Source organism: Habropoda laboriosa, unplaced genomic scaffold (assembly GCF_001263275.1).
Source record: "Habropoda laboriosa isolate 0110345459 unplaced genomic scaffold, ASM126327v1 scaffold32, whole genome shotgun sequence".
NCBI classification, from domain to species: domain Eukaryota; kingdom Metazoa; phylum Arthropoda; class Insecta; order Hymenoptera; family Apidae; genus Habropoda; species Habropoda laboriosa.
The window spans coordinates 644,929-671,247 of NW_017100135.1; the positions used below are offsets into that span (position 1 = coordinate 644,929).

General features: G+C 39.0%; 2 protein-coding genes across 2 annotated transcripts in view; both read left to right on the forward strand.

The window, feature by feature from the left end:
• The window catches only part of LOC108578369 (protein 60A), a 35,615-nt gene extending 19,578 nt beyond the window's left edge, over window positions 1-16,037 (forward strand). Inside the window, exons 3-6 of the mRNA XM_017941694.1 lie at window positions 3,276-3,430; window positions 14,535-14,723; window positions 15,571-15,647; window positions 15,777-16,037. Coding sequence (XP_017797183.1) covers window positions 3,276-3,430; window positions 14,535-14,723; window positions 15,571-15,647; window positions 15,777-16,037 — 682 coding nt within the window. The remainder of the gene's footprint in view (window positions 1-3,275; window positions 3,431-14,534; window positions 14,724-15,570; window positions 15,648-15,776) is intronic.
• A 4,504-nt stretch (window positions 16,038-20,541) lies between these two features.
• The window catches only part of LOC108578753 (patronin), a 107,222-nt gene continuing 101,444 nt past the window's right edge, over window positions 20,542-26,319 (forward strand). The window contains exon 1 of the mRNA XM_017942144.1: window positions 20,542-21,237. Coding sequence (XP_017797633.1) covers window positions 21,016-21,237 — 222 coding nt within the window. The 5' untranslated portion in view covers window positions 20,542-21,015. The remainder of the gene's footprint in view (window positions 21,238-26,319) is intronic.

The window sequence follows — 26,319 nt, forward strand, 5'->3', positions numbered from 1 at the left end:
AGCGTAGAGTTGCACGGAAGAGAGTAAGGGAGAAATGTGAGAGGAGATTTTTGAATAATTCAGAGGGGAAAGGAAATTGGGAGCTGTAGATCAATTAATTGTTTTAACGAGTCGAGGAAATTTAAGTGACTCAGCTGATTTTGAAAAATGAGGAATGTTATTCTGTAAATATAAACAGAGGAAACTTATTGATTATATATTCATACCTTTCAACTTTCAATTATAAATATACAATTATCGTCAGCGTCGAATTTTGGATAATCTTTCAAAATGAATAATGCATCGAATTATTGTTGAATTTTAAACGATTAATAAGGTGGTAATTTGTTGTTGAATGCAACGATGTTCTGGTGCAATTACAAATGCATTAGATGACTGTACAGAATAGTATGCGATGCTTTGATGACACTATTAAGCTGACAATCATTTCGTTTTACCTTGTAGTATCGGCAAGTGTCGGTGCATTAAGCGTTATTACATTCAGATATTTGTTGTTCGTATTTTCAGATACAATTTTAAACGATGCAATTATCAACACTCGAGGCGTTTAACAAAGTGTTCAGTTTCGAACCGTATTTATCGGAGAATAACGATATTCAATTTGCCGCGGAAATAATGTCCTGTTTATCACGATGAAACGGCCGCGCTTTGAAATTCAAATATACGTAACAGCTCAAGAAAGCTAAAAGTTGATTGATAATCAACGTCAGTTCCTTGCGTTTAGGAATGCGCAACCGCGAACACTGGAATGTATTCAATTTTACACTTTGAAATTCATGAATTGTTTTTGCCGCGAAAAACACGAAACAATCTAAACGGCGAGTATGTTCATTTCACGAAGAAAATCCGTTTTGCAATTCAACAGGGGAACAATACGCATATTTTCCAAGTTACGATAAATCTTTCAGTCCAAAAAGTTGATAAATACGAATAAATTAACACTTTCGTTGAAGAAAGAATGAAAATTAGATAATTTACGTCAAATTTCATTGCTGTAACTATTTGTCATTAGAAATCGATAAAAGTTTATAATGGCAAATTTATAAGCACGGAAAATATTCAAGTATAATCACTATTTTCATTCATAATTCAATTTTTTCAAAATCTAATCGAATAGATTTAAAAAATTTCTTTTTGGTACGACAGATGTTTCTATATTACATTATATCGCACATTCACTTTGCTTCATTTGAAATCAACGCGTTATTAGATAGTTCCTAAAATCGCAAAGATCAAAATTTTGCTATCTCTCACTTCGAAAATAAAAAAATACAGAAATTGTTGATGAATTAAAATCTAACCGCGAAACAAGCATTGGCAGTACTCGTTTTATTTTATATCAGAGTATCCAATAAAGACACCACACTTATTTTCACTAAACACGCTAAATCTTCTAGTCGTAGAATTTCCTAAAAATACGTTCGAAACGGGTGTAGATAGAAAATGGGATGCAGAAGGAATAAAAAGAAACGGTGCGCGCCGGTTGGGAGGAGATAATGCGCAGCATCCACGATGGGAAATTTATGCGCGAACGTCGGGGATTCGCCTCGCGTCTGTTTACATTTTTAGCGTTTCCAATTATTCAATTACGGGAACGATAATCAGTCCTAGGAAAAAGATAAATGCGTCGTTTAAGGAATGCGCTCGTTGGTGCGCGCGCTGTGGGGGGAGAAAGAGGTGAGCGCTCACTCTGCTCAATGAACAATGATTAGAGTGTTTCACTGAAATTCTATTGACGCGAGCCACGTGCAGAGATGGGATTCGAACGAATCGCCGAGTCACGATCGAAGGAATCGCGGCGGATAGTCGGAGCGCAAAGCCGGAGCCTGATCACTCTGCTCTGTGTATCTCTCGGTTATCGCGGTTACGTAAGATTCAGCGGTTTCCTATTGATCGATTTTATCGATGAGTTGCGCGATTCGAAGCCGTGCAACGATTTCTATTAGAAGAAACAATATACGTCTTTGACCATCTAATGTCGTTTCCTGGTTTTTGCTAATTAATACCTGCTACCAAGTACACATCCTCGTATTTATAGATAATTATGTAAATACACCGTCGCTCCAGTGGGAAAATTCTGAAAACGCGGAGAAGGAGAGAAGAGAACCGCTTTGTTAATTAAAGTCACGTTTGCGTTTATTTTAGTTGTCTGTTAAAGAAAATAAATGTGAGTAGCATAGTTGGTGGATAAGTTCAGTGCAAAGAAACTTTAAAGGAGAATTTGATTTTTCAGGAGAGAAGAAAATCGCTTTGTTGATTAATGAAAAGTCACGTTTGCGTTGATTTCATCTCTCAATTTAAAGAAAGACATTTAAGCAGCACAGCTGGTAGATAAAATCAAAGCGCAAAGAACTTTCAGGTGAGAAGAAAACCACTTTGTTGATTAATGTCAAGTCACCTTTGCACCGATCTTATCTACCAATTAAAAAAAAAAAATACGAGTAGCATAATTAGTGGATAAAATTAGCGCGACGGTGTTTATTTCCCTTGGAAAATTAAACTTTTGCAATTTTACCATCGGAACGACGACATTTCCGAATCTATTGTACGGAATGTCTCGTGACAAAGAGCGAGGATACTTGGAATTCCGTTCGACGAAATGTGCAAAATTCGTAGCGGTGTGTTTGTTTTGATCAGTGGGGTAATTCCCATGTGACGAGTATTTTCTATTCGTTGTCAATACAACTGCGTGTTAACGTAATGAGTAACGTGAGTTTTCCTTGATGTATGCAAGGAAAATTGCAGAGATATTAGTGACACCGAGCAGACGTCGTAAGTGGCTTTTAGCAGCTAATGCGTTGCAATGCTTGCAACTTATTGTTAGTCAGGTGATAACGTTAACGCGAGAATAGTTTCTTTGATACATTTTGCTTCAGACATTCTATCCTGTTTTACATATCATTCGAAATAAATCTCCAAATTCGATTAAACATGTGTACAAAGAGTATTTATTTTACCATTTACATACTGATTAATTGAAGCCACCTAAAGATACTTACACGCAATTACAAAAATTCTGTGTGACTGAAATAAAACATAAAACTGAATTAAAAAATATTTAAAAATTTGGATATATGGAAATACTTTTTGCGTCCACTGTACATGTGGTAGAAGCTTAATATTTTTTAATTAAGATAACAGCAAATAAGTGGGATTGATTAGAACATGAAGAAAAATAGATATAAGTAAATAAATGTAAAATTCATAAATGTAATTAATTTAATATTTCAATAACAATTCCTTGGATTTATATAGTTGCATTTTTCGTGTCGCAGTACGAGGGAGTTGCAGTACGTAGATGCAGTGAACACGACGACGGGAAAGGAGGGGTGGTTGACTTTAAACGTTAGCGAACCTCTCGAACATTGGGTGAACAATCCTGATGGAAACAAGGGATTGTATCTGTCAGTACATCCCGCAGATCGTTCTGGTGAGTGAGAATTTACCGTTTTATATTTGCCTTTCAATTCTACGCTTTTATTTAACTTTCTCTCGTTCTTCAAAAAATTCTTCTTCTTCCATAATGTCTAAGACACGCTAGTTAAAAATATTTCACCTTTCGTATTCAAATTCTATGGAAGAGCAAAGCTAATCACAAAAGCCCACGTACGAAATATCATACGAACTTTTAAGTTCACTATTTTTTTTTTTTATCATTAGAAAAAAACTAAATTTTCACTTTAATTCTGTTCAGATGATCATGTATTAAAAATTCATCGTGTTCCTTTTTTGCATTCATAAAAGCACAGTGTGCAATAACGTACCGTGTAGAAATGAAACGCAGTAAAAATTTGAAATAGTTAGTTAGGCAAAAATAAAAATCTTAAACAAATGTCAGTGCACAATCTGACTCCAGGAATCTTACGCACCGCATTGTACCTATATCTACACAATTTCAAATTAATCGACCCATAATTTCTCGAAAGAGACTCATTAAAATACCCTGATTCCACAATTAACGAGAAACTCTGGAAAAGGAATTCCGAATATAAAGAGTATCGAGTATCGTATCGGTGAAACTTAACTCGTTAATCGAGACGCATCTCTCCTCGAGAAGAGTAAAAGAGCACATGGTTGCAGAGGCGTGCGCGTGGAACGGTGCTCGAGCGACTAAGACGCGGCACACGCTTCGTATTGAGCAATAGATCGTGGCTAATAAACGCTTCGGGGTCAGAAGTTCGACGCGGTAAATTCCGGGCGTTTCTTGTACACCTGGCTCCGAGAAGGCAGCAGCCTCCACCGATGTGTATAGGTATATATGCTTTCTCGAGAGTACACCTGTTCCACGCTCTCACTCCCATGCTGAAAAGCGTTCTTCGCTCTCGCACACCGTGTCTCTTCCAACGTGTGTACACACACACATATATATATATACATATATACGACCGATTGGCTAGCGATGGCTTCGTACCAAGCCTCCTTTCGTTCTCTGCCTTTCCACCTTTCCGGTCCATTTCTCTTCTCTTCTCTTAACTCGCTCGCTCGCTCACGTGCAATCCATTTCGCGGAATGTCCGCTGATTATTTTCCATTTGCCATTCTACGCGAGCTTCGTGCTGAAACGACTACGCCTCACAGAGGTGTGTACCCACTTCGTTGCTCTCGTTTCAGTATTTTTTCTGAAGTTCACTCGATTGTGTAAGATCGCGTTGGAATTTTTCTACGAGTCGCGCGCGCGCGCAGAAGGAAAGTGGAGTGTGAACGATTGATGAGAAGAAAATCTAGAGCAAAATCGATCGATAAAACGTGGACGTAGGTGGATTTAGAGTTTCATCGAGCAAGTGTAGAACGAGATCGGTTGGTGATTTCGAAGGACAGTGACGACGACGACGACGACGACGATGTGTTGCTCGCGGTTTCAAGCTTTTCGTGCGTCACTCGAGGTCCTTCCTAGCCCCGGCAGAGCGAGCATACGAATACATCATCGACAACAGGCCAAGCTGTGGCGTCGTCTTGTCTTCCTATACTGGCGAGATGTGCGTGCGTGGGATTCAGTCCGAGGAAGAGACGAAGCCGGACGGCGAATGCCTGGCCAGGAGAAACGGAGATAGGAAGACATGAACGGAACGAAGACCCAGATGGTGAGATAAGGACGCCCCTGAATCTAATTCTGCCACCGAATCTCAGATGAGAATCGTCGCTTTGGCGTACGAGAGAAGAGATTACCTTGATCCGATCCTTCAGATAAGCTACACCTGTTTAGCTAGCTACGAGCCGATGAGCTTTAGATCACCGATCATTTTCGTTCCCTTCTATGGACGTCCCCCGGCTAGATCTTTCCACCGTTTCGACCTGTGGAACGAACGGTGCGGTAGCCTTGATTAAATCTCATCGGGATAACGTACGAAAAACAGATCCTAGGCCACGACTAATATTCATCGGTGAACACGTGTTTTCTTCGTGTATCCGAGGATCCACGAGAGCGTCGAGATATGTAACATCCGATGATCTTTGTATCGAGGTTCGAAGAGCTGCCACGGAAGCTATCGATCCACGAGACAAACAGGTTTCGAAGGGTTGACGATGAAGGATTTGTTAAAAACTCTTCAACTATCGTAACCCTTTCGCTGTACTCGTTTTTTGCGTGAAAACGACCACACGGAGAGAGACTGTACGGATGCATTTATGTATTAAATTACGAGCGTCGTAAATTACGACTGCTGTAAAAAGGTGAACGCTATACTTTGTTTGTAGCAGCGAAAAGGTTAACGATGCTTGAATAGACGATTTCGACGTTATTTGAACTTTTTACCTACGTTGAATATCTCGTTCGTTCGATAGAAGATGTATCGGGGAGAATTGGTGTACGAATGGCGATACAAACGTACCGGTTAATCGTTCGCGAACGATTGAACGAGCGCTTTTCCACCAAATCGAACTGCCCTGTATAATTTACCTGTCGATAGAGCCTTTATTTATGTAGTTCGTTCGCCGTGTATTTTGTTGGTACACGTTGTAGAATAAATCGATCGTATCGAACGAAGACTGGTTGCGTTCGATATTCTCAGCAATGAGAAATGATCAAGATACGACGCCTTGGATTACCGACATCGAGACAGTAATTGGATCACGATTGTTGAATAATTGGATAATACTAGAATGCTTTATATCACGTTCCACCTAATTTTCCTTGCAAAACTTCTGCCAGCCTGTCCGGCTGAATATTCATTCCGACGTCAAATTAAATTATCGCGTCAGAGGCTCGAGCAACGATCCGGTGAAATGATTACGTTCGTTCCGACTAATCCAGTTCTCATAGTTGGAACATTCAAATCACCCCGAGTCTTCCACGGAAACATTAACGATTATCCTTCCTCCTTTATAGCCGTTTCTTTATGCGGGAAACGGTAACAACGTGATTACCCTAATAAAGATACACCGTGTCTTACAAAGTTCCAACAACCTCTCGGCATGCTGTAACATTAAACGATAATCCGTCGAATTATCGGAAGCTTTTCATAGACAAAGCAGAGGCTGACGTAGCAAGAATTGCTACTTTCTTCCCACCTGAGTTCTCTACACGCAACAATACAAATACTCGAAAAAATCACCCAGCAAAGGTACGCTCTTCTTTCGAAGAAAGAATCAACAGAGGGGTTAAACACTTCAATCGGAGTGTGCCTGCATCTTTCTCGTATCACTACTTACGATTCTCGAGTCTCGTTCCCATGATTCGAGCACCGTCCTTTCTACGCCGAAGGAAGATCGAACGGAGAAGGAAGAAGGTAAAAGAAGAGGGAACAAAAGTCCCAAATACGGTGGCAGGAACTAACGAGCAACACCAGAGGTACGATCGTCCAGGTGAACTTGTTCCATTTGACGTCTCAGTTGGAAGGTTCAACGTTCCTGGGCCAAGTCTCGTGAAGCGACGAAGATAATTCAAGAGGAGTTCGCGGTGACAACCACTGGGGAGTGTTCTTCATGATCGTGGAAGAACGGCGCGTGTCCAGCTTGTAATCCTTGTATCCTCGCGCTTTACTCACCGGTAACAGCCAAGAGGCCAGACATAACGACATCGTGGATATAAACGAGGCACATTTCAGCCGGAGAACGAGGCATCGTACGTGAGAGCTTGAAATGCGCGCGTATGCGTGCGTACAGTTTGTTGTTTGCCGCGCCTAGATCATTTTGTTGCTTGCCTCTCTCACCTCGTACTCCTCCTCCTCCTCACCGGTTTCTCACTCCTCCTCCTCCAATCGTCGATCCTCCTCTCTCACCCTCTCCGGTTTACCTTTGATCATTCAATATAAAACACAAGATCGGAGGCGCACACCTCTGCGCGCGCGCGTTCACGTATACACACAGGTATCTGTAGCATACATCGAAAGGTACGATTCCGTTCCTCGGTAATTCCTCCCTATCTCTGTCTCCCTCTGTTTCCCTCGTTCCCTCCGTAACGTGTCGCTCTTTCTCCCTCTTTTTCACAAGCTTCTGCTTCTCTTCTCCGTTCATCTCTCGCCTCCCCCTTTAGCGCGTGTGTGTGTCCGATCCCTCTCCTTTTTCTCTCCGTCTTTTCCCCGGAGGCACGTCCCTCTTGCGACACGCATTCGCACGCATACACTACGCTATCCTTTATCCATCTCCCGTGCTGCTCTCTGGCTCTCCTCCTCCTCCTCCTCCTTCTCCTCCTCCTCTTCTTCTTCTACTTCTTCTACTTCTTCTTCTCGTCTGGTTAAGAAACCCTCGGTTTGTTTGCACTGGTTCGCCGTCACGCGGACGCGCGGCTCCTCTCCGTCCTCCCCCTTCGCCAGAGGAAGTTTCCTCCGGTTGCAGAAAACCAGATGCTTTCGAAAGTACAGCCGCTATACAGGCGGCTATCCCTCTGCCTCTAAAGACCGGCTACACACCTCCGCGTGATACGCCCACGCGTGTCTAACTGCGTGCTGGCTTGCTTGCTTGCTTGCTTGCTCTCGCTCGCTCGCTCGCTCTTCAGGCTTGCGACACCTCGCTATCACCGCGAACGAGAACGAGCCTTTGTCAGATGCCTTCGGATTTATCGTCGGTTGCACCGACTCGGTTCGTCCCGAAATTTCCAAACAGACCTCGTACATTACCGGTTTTACCAAAACCTCCTCTTCTAACGTTCTCTCTTCTCAGAGTACACGTCCGATCCAGGTGACTGTTACTTTCCACGCGACTGTGTTACTTTCCCGAACGAGAGGTACGCGTGTATACCTGGGAAACTTCACTTCTCACCTACGGCGGCACTCGAGATTTTTCTCACACGTTCCCGTGTTACGCCTGTAGGGTCGTAATTGCATAATATATTATATATTTGCCCGTGTAACGATAATATTTGCCCAGGCCGATGTTAGTTTATCCAACGGCTAACAAATCGTTCGCACGAGTGTTTGGAGAACAGGTTGGTACGTTGGGTAAATAAATGTTTAGGGGATCGTGGGTATTTGTCGGTGAAACGGGCAGCATCCGAGAGGCTGCGGTTTTCAGAGGAGGATTCAAGAATATACCGTGTTCTCGGTTTCTCTCGCTCTCTCTTCTTCCGGTGATCTCTTCCCCGGGCCGAGATAGCAGATTTTATACGCCGTTTGAGAGAAATGTCCACCACGATCGTCGTTTTATTGGACAATCAAGATATTGAGAGGGACAGAGAAGGGAAGTGTAGAAAAGTCAGCGCGAGGATGGGACGATCGTGACGATAGCGTTAGTGCTGTGTGTTTTACTCGTACTTATTGCGATGCTAATTCAGCGGTAATGGAGTCACTATCGGGATGCTAATAGAGCAGTGACAAAAGGTATTTGACTTGTACGTGGAAAACGTATGCCAGCTGTGTCGACGCTGCTTGATGACGTTATTTACACTATTTGTACGCTGATTTTTTCTATCTCTTTTCAACTTATCCTCGCTGGCTTGTACTCTAAAGCGTTTATTTTGTCGTTCTTTCTGAACAGCGATTAGAATTTTTCTATTATTCGATCTATCAAAATTTCTTCTAAATTTTTCTTTATCTCTTCGTTGCTAATCTAAACGTGAATTTGCAAATTTTTTGGGACGAGATGTGTGCAATTTCGAGCATCTTAAGAACGAAGTAAATTATGCGAGTTTGTGTTAGATATCGAACACGTGAATCCTTCGTGAAAGTTGATCATTTTTGTGAAATTGTTAAAACGAACGGCGAGACGAACAATGTTACCGGTTCCACGTCCTTGAGTGTCGGAAGTATTGCGAAAGCGTAGCTGGCTGATCTAGGACTGCTCTTTTATAGGAAATCGTTTTATCCTTGAACCTCTGGTATGAAGAGGACACGCCGAGAAATCGCTTTTTATTACTCTTAATATAGGAAAACTGGATCACAAGGATACGCGGATCGAAGAATCCGTGAAAAGACGTATAATCAGCGGCGAATCCCTGGAATTGTAGTACCACGAAATTTGCACCACTTCTGCGTATCGCAATCTTTGCTCTCGTGTGTAGCCATATTTCGATATTACGTTTCGCCGTTTTATCCGTACAATTTTATTAGAATTTTTTAAATTCAATAAACCAACGTATTCGCGATTTTTAAAGTTGTTTCTTGTATTCGTTGATAAAAAGTAGAATTTTTAAAAAAAATATTTGTTTCTGTTTTAGATTCAATTATTTACGATGTTTGCGACAGGTTGATAGATAACAGAACTCGATAAGTTATACATAATATCTCGTTCCGATAGGGAATAATTTAATGCTGAAACTTCGTGTTTCTTGATATTAATTAAAAGATAATTATCTGTTACGTTATTCTATTAGTAACACGAATATTTTCCTCCTTCTAACAAAATCGATGATAAATAATGTATTTCCAATTATCTCCAGCAGTTTTGATTATTTTTTTTTTCCAACAAATATTCCTGTTTCATTACCAATGGTAAAAACTAGTTTCAGCAAATTATGATATATCCGTCGCGAACGCAATATCAAAACCATAGGCGTTAAACGCGTAGACCGAACTCTATCGGTTCAGAAGTTACACGAAATTCGTATTCTTGTAATTCCAAGAAGAGTCCACGTAATCCGTGTATCATTGCCATTCAGTGCCTACGCATCAAATGAATCATAAAAAAAGAGACAACAGAAGGACGTTATCCCGAAAAAATTTCCAGATCGTGTTAATTAAAATAGCGCCACGAGAAAGCGCGGTGTAATTAAATTAAATTGAGCGTAAGTCAGTGTTATCTAATTTTTTAGAAACAAGGAAAATCTGAATTTTTTTTTTTTTCAATATTTTTGGAGTAACTGTACAACACTTGTGTTATTTCTCCTCCCACTTTGTGTATTAAATCACTATCTCTATTTTACCACATGCTTATCCACTACTCGCCGAAAAAATTGTAACACCTGGAAAACGAAATCGCACAAATATGAAATTTGCATATACATTGTCTAAAATATTGAAAGGGAAAAATTTGGTTGAACAAGGTCTTATTTATTAAAAAAGCGTCACTTTTTTCTCAGAGGAGTCGAAAAAACATATGCGATTTCCAGATTTTTGTGCAAACCCAATTTCATTCGTACATGTAATTTGCACTACGTCTGCCCTCATTTGACATATTCAAACCTGCGCAACATGGTTCACCGCATACCTCAATTTTCCCCCCAAAGAAAAATGAAAAAAAATCGACTCACGTTATTCCTCAACTCATCGATTCAATTGAATTCGCCACGTGCATTCGGGGCGAACGGTGGAAGTTGGTGGACAAGCTGGTAGCAGCCAGTTGATTCTGTAACGGCGCGCAAAGTACAGCAGCAGGTGTCCGCTGCAATCACGGCAAATGCGCATTCCTGTGAGCCAATTTACTAGCTTTCTCGAACTCGGTACGAGCGTGCTCGTAAGAAGGATCATTTGCATACGCGGCAATGCTGCCCGCGGAGACGAGTCGCCAGCCACGGGGATACACAATGAGACCGTTTGGATTGCTCGCACGTACACGCGTGTCCTTTCGTTCGAATTTCGATATTGCGCGAAAATCGCGCGCTGCATTCGAATCGATTTCACTTGAAAAACTCCTCTTCCGTCGCGACTACGCGATTCTACGCGTCCACTTCTTCTTCTTCTTCTTCTTGCCTCGTTGTTTTCGCGCATCCTTACGAGAAACGGCCGATTTGTATGGCACGCGTGAGGATTCTCGATGTAGAAGGTGGTTTCAGGTAGGGATACCTGTAGCTCGATCGAATGTTTCATTGGAAACTGTGCTGGGATTTAATTGAGAGTAGAGTTACGTGTCGTTGCGAAAATACGATTTCGTTGAAGGCTTAAGGATCGTCTTTCGATCCACTTTTGTACTCTTAATCGATCGATTTTTAGGTGAAAAATCTACGAATCCTGGTGTGCAATAATTATCATTGGCAGTGTTTCTCGTGTTTAAACGCAAAAACGTGGAATCGTTGAGATCTTGATCATTTTTATATTTCGTAACGTGGTTTGACGCAGTCCGCGAAGCAACAGGTGGTTGCAATTGTAAATAAAGCAGTCCGATATTAACGCGACGAACATCTGTTTTGTTTCTACTCAAGAATCTTGGACTTAATTAACTATTTATCCTTGTTGCTTCGCTTTCATTATTTGGCCTGAATTCAAAATACAAAATTGTTTAGTGATCTTAGCAAATTTATAAAAAATTTTCGATTCCACACTTCATCTCTAATCGCTAACATTTTTCTATTTCTGTATTGAAATAGTAAATGATCGATCTTATTTGGAACTGATTTGAATCGAAATCCTTTTCCAAGAACAAACCACCGCATTTGCATCTTTGTTTTTCCACCTTACCATTGAAATGGCTTTCTCGCACTAATGTCAGTCGAATCAAGTACCGATACTTTCCACGATTCGACCATTTCTATTCAACGAAGAGGCAAGCAGGCAATTTGTACGTTACGCGTGAACTATGATAATGCGAGACGGAGATTTTTCTCGAGCAATCTGTCACAGGAATGGTCTTAATTTAGATATGTAGTGCAAGATGAAAAATACGTACCGCAGGTATTGAGTACACAGAGTACTATTTATAGGCAACGATCACCCGCTGTTCTGCTTCTGGCAGAACTTATCAAATAAATCATTGGTTGGAATGACGTCTCGTTTGTAACAGAACTTGTCTAATAAAAGTCTGACGGATTGCTTTGTAAAAAACCGCTGATGTTTATCGACTGCGAACTGTTGCCTATCTGGTTATTAATCATTGTTGTTTGGTCACTGTTTCCATTGAAATCAGCAGATGTTACTCCTACGTAAACCCTTCTAATACAAAGATACTTCGGCTCGATCTGATATTAATCAAAATCGATTCTTTCGATCTCGGTTGTTGTGACGTATGCAAATCTATTTTTTTTCCAATGGTACGCCTATTTATCCGACGAGTGAAAAATTGTATTTTCGAAACGAGGATTTATCGACGCTTGATTCGAAAACACGTACTCTATCGCGTTAATTTATTTATTTTCTAACTTACCGAAGCTCGATTGGAAAATAAGAATTCTATCGCGTTACGTATATCAATTAGATTTTCTTCCCGAACTTATCGAAACTCGATTGGAAAATACGAATTTAATCGCGTTGTGTATCATTTGTCAACTACGAATATTACCAGAACATTATCTACGTAACTCGTGGAAAATGATTTAACGATACGGTATTACGTATTCGAAAGTATACTGTAGGTACATTGTAACACCGAATATTCGCGGCTGCTTCGAACATCGAAAAATCAGATTTCCTGAATCTCCTTCAACACCAGTGCGCCTCTCCGCATTCGACAAGAGAAATCTATCCTCCCTTCTCGCTCTAAATTCACACTATCGGCAACGCCTCCTATTTTCCGCCGAAGCTACGAATTTTCCCGCTGAAAATACGAGATCCCTTACTTTCACGACGGTTCCCGTACGTTCCAATCTTACTGTCACTACCGTGCTGCCGTGGAAAATAATATTCTTGACATTAATATGACCAATGTGCAGAACCAGCTTGCGACACTTTATGCTAATGCATGTAAATCGACTCTATTTTTGTAACACTATAGATGTATAATTATTACCGCATGAATAATTAAAACGGCTCCCGATAATTATGATAAACAAGTGTCATAACTTCTTCAAGTTCCGATTATATTACGAAACGTGTCCGATCTCGGCGGGTTTCGCGCCGTTACTCTACAAACGGGGGTACACATGAAATTTCTGCAACACCCGCCTTCGTTCACGTATACATATACACCGGTGCAGGACGATAATTAAGAATAATCGATCGATCGGCTGACGGAACGATCAATTAATTAAAGGCGTAACGGTGTAGCGGTGACTTAATTGCAGGGCCAATGTGTTGGGAAACCATGAACTGTCGCCTATATCGGCGAAGTGAACGGCTCTCGATATGTATCGAGAGAGCCGGCTGACACACGGCCGAGCTGAGATTCTTAAATAGTTAATATTCCTGAAGGTTGCCTATTAATAATTCCAACTGGCAGCCCATTCTAACAAACATGCGCGTAAATTGTAATCGTGCAACCACTCGTGCATTCCACTTATGGAATCAAACGGCTAATTGGGAATCGCTGGATTAAAAGCGTTACTTCGCCGGTTCTGTCTAACCCCGGCAGACGCTGTTTTTGATTCGCGTGACGTATGTTGCGGTAAACGCGAATTCGTGTTTTTCTGTGAATTTGCAATGCGCATGTTCGAATTTTTATGGTTATGGAATGATAAGAATTTCGATGCGTTCGGTTTTGGTTTCAGAATGTTAGGAATTTCGATGCGTTCGATTTTGATTCGCGTAGCACGTAATAGAGGCGAATTTGTGTTTCTATGCGAATTTGCAACGCGTGGAATATTCGAATTTTTTGGTTTTAGAATATTACGAATTTCAATGGAATCAGTTTTAATTCGTTTTTGGATTTAGAATGTTAGGAATTTCGATGCGTTCGATTTTGATTCGCGTAACGCACGGTAAACGCGAATTTGTGTTTTTATGCGAATTTGCAACGCGTGGAATATCCGAATCTTTTTGCTTTCAGAATGTTATATCTTTACTATGAATTTTACTGCTATTTTATATTTCCACGGAACTATGAATTTCAGTGCTATGTTACGTTTCCACGGAACTGTGAATTTCTCAAATTTTGGTTTCTTAAGGTATTCTAACGTCAATAATAAAAGATTCAAGAATTTCATATCTTTATGCTATATTTCTGTTTAATTATGAATTTCTCAAAATTTCGATTCTTCGGGTATTCTAACGTCGATAATAAAAAATTCAAGAATTTCATATCTTTATGCTATATTTCTGTTTAATTATGAATTTCTCAAAATTTCGATTCTTAGGGTATTCTAACGTCGATAATAAAAAATTCAAGAATTTCATACTTTTATTCTATATTTCTACGTAACTATCAATTTCTCAAAATTTCGATTCTCAGGCTATTCTAGCGGCGATAGTAAAAAATCGAACAGTTAAATACTTTTAAGAGAATTAGGTACATATAAGTGTTCGAATAGATGGAAGAGAGTATACTGAATTATAGAAAGGATAACTGTTATGTTTCCAGTGCACGAGATGAGACCAGAAGATATTGGGATCGTCGGATTCAGAGGGGATCCCGACAGGCAACCGTTCATGGTGGGCTACTTCAAGAGTTCTGGTATTAGGGAATCGAAAGTGCGACAGAAACGAGATGCCAGGAGAAAAAAGAAGAGCGAGTCCTCGAGTTTGGATTATCGGAATAATCCGTACACCGGTAAGTCCGGAAGGTAACGTCCGATATACTAATAAACCTAATAGATCTCCCTTAACCCTTTCTACCCTAGATTAACATTCGAATCGATTTATCGATAAAAAGATCAGTTAAAAAATTTGCAGCTAAATTTCAAGGATATCGAGAAAGTATCTACTCTGACGATAATTTCATTTGACTGCAAGAAAATATCAAAGAACGACTGATCCGAGTATCTAAGCATCCGATCTTGATCGTGAATGAAAACGGTTTTTGTTCGTATCATTATCCTTACAAATTGAGCTGGCGTAACTGATTACACTTGAACGTTTAACATAAACTTTTAAGATCCCGAGCATGTAGCTCGGTTAATGGTCTTGTCCACTGTTGGTGAACATGCTGCAAAAATTTCCAACAACACCATCAGCAAAAACAGACGAACATTGCTAATGCAATGCAAAAACTATGAAGACATGCGCTGGCTTTATCCCTCTTAAATTCACGTTTGTGCAAAATCTAAATAGATCAAAATGAAAATTCAAGGGAATCTCCGGTGTAGAAAGGGTGAAATCACGATAAAAAACAATCGATCATTCGCTTATAAAGAACAAATAGATCCAAATGAAAATTCCAAAGAATTTCCAGCGCAGAAAGGGTTAAGATCGCTTCGCGATTAAAAACGATTGATCATTCGCTCATAAAGAACAAATAGATCCAAATGAAAATTCCAAAGAATCTCGAGTGTAGAAAGGGTTAAGATCACATCACGATCAAAAACGAGCAATAGTTCACTCGTAAAACCGAGTATTCGCTCATAAAGAGCATCGAGAGAAGAAGGTACGCTGAAAACGTGTTTATTGGCATTTTCTAGATCCCAGCGTGCAGTACAACTCGAGGACCTGCAAAATCCAAACGTTGTACGTCAGCTTCAGGGACCTGAAGTGGCAGGTAAGTTACGCCAGCCAGCGTAATAATCCACGCATTTGATGCAATCGTGTGCGGCTAGATCGTCAGTGCTTCTCGCTAAGCTGCCGGTGGCTGGCATTATCGGTGATCGATGAATATTTAATTTTCCAGGACTGGATCATAGCACCGGACGGGTACGACGCATATTATTGCAGCGGCGAATGCAATTTCCCTTTGAATGCTCATATGAACGCGACCAATCACGCGATCGTCCAAACGTTGGTGCACCTGGTCAGCCCCGGCAAGGTACCAAAGCCTTGCTGCGCGCCGACCAAGCTCTCACCGATCTCCGTGCTGTATTTCCTCGACGAAAGCAACGTTATACTGAAGAAGTACAAAAACATGGTCGTCAAGAGCTGCGGTTGCCATTGATCGTCCAGGATTAGCAAGATACGTGCGGACAGCGCACTCGAATCCGAGTCGAACGTAAACGACACCGTTTCACCTGGGATCTAACTGAGTCCCGAGGATCGACCTGATAATTCTACGATTCGATCGATCGGAGGGATCGAATTCTGGATGCAGTTTCAAGCTACTCCTTGAAACGGAGTAGGTACGAACAGTTTCGATGACGAAATCATTTCTTTCTCACACGTCCATTCGTGTTCTCGAGCGATTTCTTTTCAATTCTCCGACAAGTATTCTTCGCCTTAAACAATTTTATCCATGTATTTCTGGTTTCTTCTTCTTTTCTTCTTTTTTTTAGAGAAAATTGGTATATTTAATCTTCCTTTATTTTCATCGCTGGTTTTACAGTCTTTTCCACTGTAGATATTAACGAAGTGACGTTTTCAAGTTCGTAGAGTATCGAATCGCTCGAGATGATCAATGAAATAATGGTGAAGCGAGTCGGCTCGGTTCACAGTTGAATCGAACTAAAACCTCAGTGTCTGTTCGCCCTGTGTTCGACGTGAACGACAAACACTGATCGATGGCGGATTTTAAGCGACGCAGAAAAACATCGGTCGTCTGGTGCCAAATTTCGACTAGTAGATAGTGTAATTTCTCGAAACAAGTGCTTCCGTACTAACGATCGTAATCATTTTGTGGCTGGCAGAGGTGTGATGGGGGACAATCTGATCGACAAATCCGTGCAATCCGGCACACGATCTTATCCGGTTCTAGTGGATACATTGTAATATACATACGTAACAGTCGGGGTTATTTTTTTTATCGATACTCCGGATCGTTTCTTTTCTTTCTTTCTTTCTTTCTATCTCCATCTTTTCCTCCTCTTCCTTCGTTTTTTTTTGTTTTTTTTTTAATCAAACTCAAACATCTCATCTGACGTTCAAACGTTCGGTCAGTTAATATATTGTTTAGTGATATTAATTTAATGACTCGAACTTTCGATACTATAGTCTGAGTTAATGAAAAAGGGAAAAAAATTGGAACGTCGTTCTTTGCAAACAACTTCTACATTGTTCTGTTGTTACTCTTGGGAAACACGCTACGCGTTCGCGTTTTCCGACCGTCAAAGGTATCTATATTAAGCCGGCATTAAGAGGAAAACGATATTTTTTCTTGTAATTAGACTTATTTATGTTTGTAAGTAATTGTGCCTGAGTGAGCGAATAAGAGCATTGTATGTAGTACTTGTAGCAGATTCGTACATCTACAGGCTGTTTCGTAAGATAACACGAGTACGACAGGTGAGAGATTTTTCAAGTAAAAATGAATCGATTCTTTCACCAGTGACGATCGATCGATCGAGAATCGATTTAATTTTCGTCGAGAAATCTCTCGTCTAAGAGATACCGCTTATCCTACGAAACATTCTTCGAAGTAATCGGGTAACCGTTGTCACCTTAATATATCTAAAATCACCAAGTTACGGAAGAATTACATAATATAAAAGAGACCATTATTTGTACATAAAGATCATTTTAACATACCGAGAGACTAATTTTAAGTGTGTAAGTATATTTGAATCCAGTATCGAATCCAAGAATGAAGAATCTATTTTGTTAAATATTTAAAAAGTTTAAGCGCATGTATAAATAAAGTGTATAAAAAAAGAAAAAGGATTTAAAATCAAGTGCAGAAATTTACAGGTTATAAATCTACGTATACTAGTCTACGTTGTGGTTGTCAAAGTGTAGAGATTACTCGATAAGGAAATAGGAAAAATCAGGTACAAGAGATCGTCTGATCGAGTCGATAATTTTTATAACATTTTTATCTGTAAGAAGTATTTTGGTAAAAAAAGAAAATAGTTGTACGATGGTCCTTTCTGTAGTATGCGCCGTTAACTAAAATTTCGTCCCCCAACTGTCATATTTTATATTAAGATGGCGACCGTTACTGAACCATCCTGTGCATAAACACACGTATAACTGAACTTTCTATGTACATGTATGTAGAGTGTAAATGTATTTATATATGTGTATATAGAAAGTAGAAAGTTCTTTAGTACGATTTTTGTAGTGTCGTGATTACCATGCGAAAGGGAATCGAATTTGCCGGACAATATCGTTATAAGCGCCGTAAATATCTTCAATCGGAGTAAAACGTCACGTGCAATAGAACGAGATATTATTAATCGAATTAATCGAATTAATCGAACGATAGTCGTACAGTGTTTTTATTTCTTTTCTTGTTTTTCTTCTGTTTTCTCTTTCTTTTTTTTTTCTTTTTTTTTTTGTATAGAATTTCTATTTTCTACAAGCTCGTAGGGAGCGTACGAGACGTTCATATAGTCATACTTAACCGACGCGAGAGATTAAAAGTTTAAATTATTTCGACGCGAAACCCGAACGTGCCTGCTGCTGCTGCTCGCGAGATGTGTCAGCCGTTGTTTCAAAGGCGTTTAACCGTGTGAATGGAAAGGAAGTAGAAAAGAGAAAAATGTTTACTTCTGTTCATGGGTGCGTGAATGCGTTTGTATGCGGTCAAATCAATCGACGAATATATAGTCTGTGGTATCATTAACACAATTTTTGTAATGACAGTGTAAATATATCGTTGTAAATACGTTCTATAATACATACTATATAATGTGTACAATGTACTTGCGTAGGTTTTCTTTATTACCATCCTTTAAAGAGGATTTCTTTAATTTGTGACGATATAAAGATTCTTTGGAAAAAGAAATGAATAGGTTGTGTATGTACGAGGTAAGTAAACTTGAAATTGAGATATTTCTGCGAAAATGCAGACGAATTAGGAAATGACATTTTTTAAAGTTAGGTTAAGTGTCGTTCGAGGAAACGAAAGAATTGAAATAAGACAAAAAAAACTTCTTTTGAAATATGTAATGCTTGCAAATGAATGTAATTTTTATGTATAACAATTAATTAGTGTGTTTTATTAATATTAAATACGATTTTAATGTGTCATTGCATCGTGTTTGAGAGCAAATGCGATATTTGAATTTAAATCTGTGTGTTACGCAGTTACTGTAACTACCGGAAGATGGCAGCGTATGCACACGACATGGTAATTTGCCGTATACGAAAGTTTCATTTTAAATAAAAGTTAGGTTTATAGAGTTTATTAATTAAAAAATCTGGTAGAACCTAAATTTCGTGTAAATAATCTAATATGTTTAAATTATTTTGTATATAGGCTAATAGGTAATTAGTAATTATGTGACTTATATTATTTTGTAACGACGTCGTAAAAGTACGTATATCTTCGACTTACCTGAGTTACGACGCAAACAGGTTTTCATTGTCGCACCATGAGAAGCGAATAATAAAACAGTTGAAAAGATTTTGAAGTAAATCCAAAGGAAACCAGTTGTCACTAGAATACTTCCTATTCGATGATTCAGACAGACACGTGATTTTTCAAACTACACTTCAACCAATAGGATTCGATTGTATTCAGTTACAATGTATTTAAAATAAACTTGTTTCCAATCGATACACCGCACGAAACTATTGCAAATTTTGATAAACTACACTTTTGTCACTGATTTTGTATAAAATTAAGTATTTCCCGCACTTTTAAAATATAAAACGTAGCGTTAAATTCGTAGTCGTTGCAAAATCTCGTTGTTGTGAATTGACTCGACCGGGTGAAATATGGCGACTGATCTCGAACGTGTTTCGATGTATCGCTGCACGATAATCTCGCTTCAAATCGATGATCGTTTTCACGATGGACGGCGAACGTGCCGTGGACTTGGTGTTCGTGCGAAATGACGATTTTTCGTGCTGACAATGTTTCTTACTTGAGAATTCACGTGCATCGATATATGCAATCGTGATTTTCGGGCGTTTCGTGCGGGAAGTAGGTAGTAACGATTGTGTGAAACCAACGAATCATTGGTGGTGCTAGTGTGAAGTCTGTGCAGTGTACAACAGTAGTCTTCTCGTGTGCTTTCGTGCCGCTGTCAACGAGAGTCTGAATATTCGGACCATAGGTTAATTATACGAAGGAATTTTAAGAAACGAACAAGGAATACATCGTGAATTTAAAGTTGAGAAACGAGAGTATTCGTTATCTATCTGAACGAAAGAGTCGCATGAGGTACGCCCCTTTTACAGGTGCCAATAATATTTTTGCAACACCCATCGAGAGAATCGACCATCGAAGACACTTCTCGAAGAAGCTGAATTGGAACGCGTACCCGAATTCGCTAGGGAAATATACTTCTGTAACTTTGAATTTGATGTCTATACCTGGTTTTTCTGCTGTTTCGCGCAAAATCGATAGAGAAGCTCGCACATTGCCCGTGGAGTGCGGAACGCGCGAGAAGAGTTGCCGACAAAAATAGCAGAGTCCTCGGTGGACACGGTAAACGAGTGTCCTTAGTTGCTCGTCCTTTGCTGCGTTTTATCGCGAGCCGGCATTATTTCGTCTGCGACTTTTAACAACGCTGCGTACGGCGCTGCTTGTCGAGGGAACGTTGCTCGCACTTTCAAAACATCGTGTCTTTCGCAGCCCCGTGTATGTTCCAGCACGAGCCGTGTAGTATCTTGTAATCATTCAAATTTTCTCGTTACCGTTCTTAATGTTAATCTTCTGAGTCGACGATTCGTATGTGCGTGAGTGTATCAAATGGACTTGATGTTGAAGGCGGTGTCGTTCCAACGTAAATAATCCATTCGTTAGTGATATATCACGGTTAGTTCAAGCGCACACTCTAACCTTACTTGGAACAAAATTCAGCGGTCTCTTGGTGCCACCTAACCTTTCATCGCGTTCTCGAACGAGATACTTGTATTGTTTGAGGCTGTCTTTTATGTGTATTCGATGATCCCGTGACAGAGGGGAAAAACGTGCGCGCGTGTAGAAGAACGCGAGATTTTTTCAACGCATTGTCGCACCGGCTATGACGAGAACAAGGACCAGTTCGAACGGATCGCCGCTGCAGCTGTCGCGGATGCTGTGATTTCGTTGAATGTGGAGTGCGATCTCGCGTCTCTTCGTCAAGGGCAAAACCGAGGAACCTGCCCCGAGGACGGAGGATTGGACGTCTGACGGCGTGCCCGATACAGTCGTCCATGTTTTCGACGCAATGGATCGTAACGCGGGTGACGATCGACGTAAGGGCCCTGCCGGCGAGCAACAGCACGGCGGAGCCGAATTCGAACACTTTTCTGACACCTACGGTTCCCGTCAGGTTTGTGCACATTTAACACTTTTGCTCTTCAACATTGCCACATCACTGTACAATGCATGAACATTATCATTTGGTAGATATTAGAAGTTTGATAAGTATAATTGACGTGAGATTACTGACTTCAAAATAAAATCAGTAGTAACAGTTTCCAGTTATAATGAGAGATTACAAAGATAGAAATGTATCGATCTCATGTAAGCAATGTGTCTGACGTAGTTGCAGTTGCTCAAATAGTAACGTTCTTGCGACAAGCTATTGGTTTGTACAACGATGATAGAATTTACATTTATCATATTAGCTTATGCTTCATTGATTGAAGAAGTCATTTTTGGACTGTCCATTGATGTTGCATCATTCTTTTGTACATTTTCATATATACCACGTGTAGAATACAGCGGTACTGTTTTATAAGTTCTGCTGGGAAGTAGTACGAATACTATGTGTTTACGTATATAACCTTCATGTGGTATCTGTTTATATATAAACAGTGAATTTTATATATGAAGAATTTGTTACATCAGCCAAGTCTTTAAAAGTTCCATTCTTAAGAAATAACTTTTAGATAATTTAATTCTTTTATTACATTGTATTTATTACGTATAAGAATCACATTTTCCAAGAAATAGAGAAGGTGTATAATTCATTGCACACTTCTGCCTTTATGTATTCCTTAACTGTGCAAGAACATTATGCGCACAATTATTAAAAAGCTTGAATATTTATCCACCTTTTGCTTCATTGTACTTTCTTCTAATTATTTCAAATTTTTTTTTATGCATTGAGAAATGTATGTTACTAGAAGAACAATTTCCATACATAAATCATTATTTACCACTGCAGTAATTTAAAATTTCTGTCAATATAATATATGTAACGACAGAATAGTTTAACTAAAGTAGATAAATTGTAATTGCTACATGATATGATTTGGGAAAAATATGAATATTAAAATTGTTATCTATGTTAATTGTAGGTAGAAATTTCAAAATGCCTATAACTTCAGAATGAATATTGTAACTTTGCTAGTGTACATTTTTCTTTAAAATACTATGAGATGGTACCCTTAGTAATGACCACAAATTGAAATAGTGGTTCTCAATTGCCTTTTTACCACACTAACATCCCCCTTTAAATTACCTCAAAAAATAAATCATGAGAACCCCTATTTCAAACCGAAACCTGTGACAAATTGATCCCCAATATCCACCACAAAATTTCGCAAAAACTCGCCAAATTTACCGCATCGAATTCGTCTTTGTCGCATAATAAACTTGACCCAACAAAAACCTCATTCCTAACCAAACGAAAAAGCCAAAAATGATCTTGAACTCTCCTTAGCTAATCTCTTAAAAAAAAAAAACCCCTCAATTTCATATTAGGTTTATCTTTCCAAGTTAATCGACTTCCTCGTTTCTTCTATAATTGAAGTAAGGTGAACGTGCAAATTGATCACGCTATACCATTATCCTATCTATCTCTGAAGAACTACTGCTTCAACGTGCTCGACTATTTCTTTTATTTCAATCGAAATAACAGGTACACCTATAAAGCAACATTCAAATCGACTTGGTAAAAACAACAAAAAATACCTGCTACGCTTTCTCGCAGCTATTCCTGTTCCACGAGAGAGAAAGAGAGAGAAATTGATAAGGCCTGATAGATGGAGAAAATTAGATCACCGTATAGAAGAACCGTTTCACGAAATTCGGGGCGCCAGGCGTGTCGAAATGGACACACTCGTTAATTAGTACGGTTAATTACCGAAATTTTCCGCAAGTGTACGAGAACGATCTCTTCCTCCTTGGATGAGGAGGCTGTTGACGTTTAGGAATAACGCGATTTGACTTATAAGAGAGCATCGTGTTCGATCAATGAAAAGATATCTCTGCGCAACGCCTCGTGTCCAGAGCTCGTTACAAGCACGCTGCATCCGTGTATCATATTCCAATTACTCGCAATTAATGAACTCTGAATCTACATGTGGAAATCGTTGCGTGCCGATACTTACAAGCGACTTTCTCGTTGAAATTTTTTCCGCTGTTCGGTCGATTTAATCGATCTCCTCAAACGTTCAATTAAGCGAGCGAAGAAGAATCCTTCGATGCGTGGACTCGTAGATGACCCACGCACGGCTGTTCATTCAAGCTGTTATTTTCATCGTTTCAGGTATGTGTGTTATCCGGAAATTTGATGCGTTTGACGAATGTGTAATTATCACATTTGACGAGGGGTCGTGATTCCTTATTATTTGAGATCGATAGGATATTTTTAGCGCTGTGTCGTCTCTTTCGATTGTTATCTGTAGATTGGCTAGGTTAGGTTAGTTTATAAATTATTGGGTTATAGGTTAGATTGGTGCTTATAAATGAACGAATTATTGATTTGAAATAGAATGTTTGGAAAGTATGATAATTAAATTACAGAAAAATAGCGTGTTTGGGTAATTTCAGAATTTGTTGTATTTTTCTTTCTTTTTTTTTTTAGTATTAAGTTAGGAAAGTATTAATTTGTAACTTATTTGGGGCATTACGCCTTCTCATTATTATCATATTTATTGCACCAAGCCATAAAGAAATACTTTTCCAATTTATAAAAAGAAAATCCTTCAATTTTCCACTAAAAGATATTTTAATACTTAACGAATACTTATTTGATAATAAAAACACACACAATGGGAAGAGAAAATTTATATAAAAACATGATCAGTATTAATTACATTTTTCTCAATAAATCAAAAAAACTTCATCTTAATGTTAAATTAGAAAAGTATTAATTTTGAACTTATTTTGGGCGTTATTTCCTCTCATAATTATCATACTTTTTCAATTTATAAAAAAAAACCTTCAATTTTCTACAAAAAAATGTAACGAACAATTATTCGATAATAAAAAGAAGAAACACGACGAGAAGAGAAAACTTGTACATTTTTGCACATTTGCCAATAATTCATTTTAACCTAGAGTAGTCATAGAATTAAGTAGCATTAATTGGTCAGCAGTCAAACACTCGGAATATTCATTTACCTAATTCTCAAGATCTGTATCGTCCAACGAAAAGCTACCTTTTAGCTGGTTCGCGCAAAAAGGAATCCTTGTATACGCGCATGTTCACGGGCAACCGTGCAAACGACAGCTATACCGAGAGCCGCGACGCTGTGACGAATATGGCGCTCGTTTCCTGTACGCAAGGTTATTTATTGCACGGTAAAACGAGCTTCTACCTGCGCGCAAGCCCGTCTCTCCACGGGGGACTTTTTTGGCAGTGCGTGCAGGATCTCCTGGAATTGCTACGTACGCTCGTAGTTGTCCGTTTAATTACGCCACTCTCGCTGACTCCGAATGAAGCAACGCGAGAGGCTCGTCCTTGGAATTGCGTTCAGAAACATCGCGTTCCTGGAAATCCGGCTCTCGCGATTTCGAGTTGCGAAAAATGGTACTTTTCGAGTAGAAATTTGCGATTTTTAATTTGTATGGGCAATATTACGGTAATTGAAAATTGTTCTTTTGCATTTTTTGGAAGAGCTGGGTTTTAGCTTGTATTGGACTTGGTGAATGATTAAGTAATTTTTTTCATTTCGAGCAGAAATTTGCGATTTTTAATTCAGATGTGCAGTAGGAATGTTTTGATAATTGGAAATTGTACTTTTCCTTCTTTTGAAAGAGTTAGGCTTTAGTTGGTGATGGTGTTGGGCTTGGTGAAGGATTAAATTTTTTTTTTTTTTGTAATATAAAATAGTTTTTTTTATCGATAGAGACAGTTTTTGAATAGTAATTTTGTAGTTTGACGAAATTCACACTAAATGGTAATTTGCAGTAATCAAAGGAAGGACGAAATACTGGGCGAATGAAACAAATATCAGAGGAAGCAATTTTTAGCTAAAGTATATCTACGTTAAAATTTTTCATATTCTACCAAAATATCACTCGAGTTTGCTTTGATATTATTTAATGTAAAAATGTTAAAAAATTCGACGTTCGTGGTCTCTTGTGAATTAGCTCGTGCTTCCAGTGGACGGAGAAACTAATTTTCTGCACTGCAAATGATATAATTCATGCATTATATACAGTACGAAAAAGTTACTTTTTCTACTTCTATTTTCACGTGCTTTATTTATCTTCGCGTGAAAAAAAAATCAGAAAGAAACGCCTGTGAAATATTTGTCCACACCCGGAGATTTAGTGTCGTATTGCCATTTATGTGTGCGCATGCATACGAGAATACTGGGTTATTAGGTTACGCAGCCCGTCGAATTGATTAGAATAGTGTTTCACTGGGATACAGAGAACGGTCAAAGAGAAATTACTAAATTTTTCACGTATACACATTTACGTTACAAGTGCAAGATTATCTTGTAACATAAGTTTAAACCGCGTATCAAATAACGTCTACAAATGAGAAATTTCAAGTAACTTCGATGTCTTTAATATGGTCTATTTGTTTCAATTAAGTTGCTTGTATTCGAACCTCGAGTATAATTTGAAAGATAAATCTTCGTTGCCTCTGTCACGCAACGAAGTTTGCGAAGTTTTCTCGATTCGTTTTCCTCGCGATCGAGCTTCGATGTGAAATAAAAACTAAACGTGGACGAAATTTAATTGGACCAAATCAAATCAGATCGAAAGTGTGGTAAATTTGTTCAGAAGTACCATTTTTCTACTTCTGTTTATCTGCAGATGGTAAATTAAGATGAATGTCACTATCTACTTCTGTTTATCTGCAGATGGTAAATTAAGATAAACTTCACTATCTACTTCTGTTTATCTGCAGATGATAAATTAAGACGAATTTCACTAGAATGCATTAATAGAATTTCAGTGAAATTATGTCACTTTATTAACCCTTTGCATTCGACTTTTGTACCAAAATTAGGATCAAAAAAGTATTGTCCTTTGAATCTTGCTTATCATTTTCGCTTCCAAATAAATAATTTACTACATATGCGTAATAAGCTAAAAAAGAAGTCTAAGTTATTGCAAGATTTACCTGAGAAAAAGTCCGAGTACAAGTAGTACTCTTTTACTACCTGCTTCTAATTTCCTCGTCCATCCTTTGTCCGTTAAATTATTACTGTTATCAGCGTGT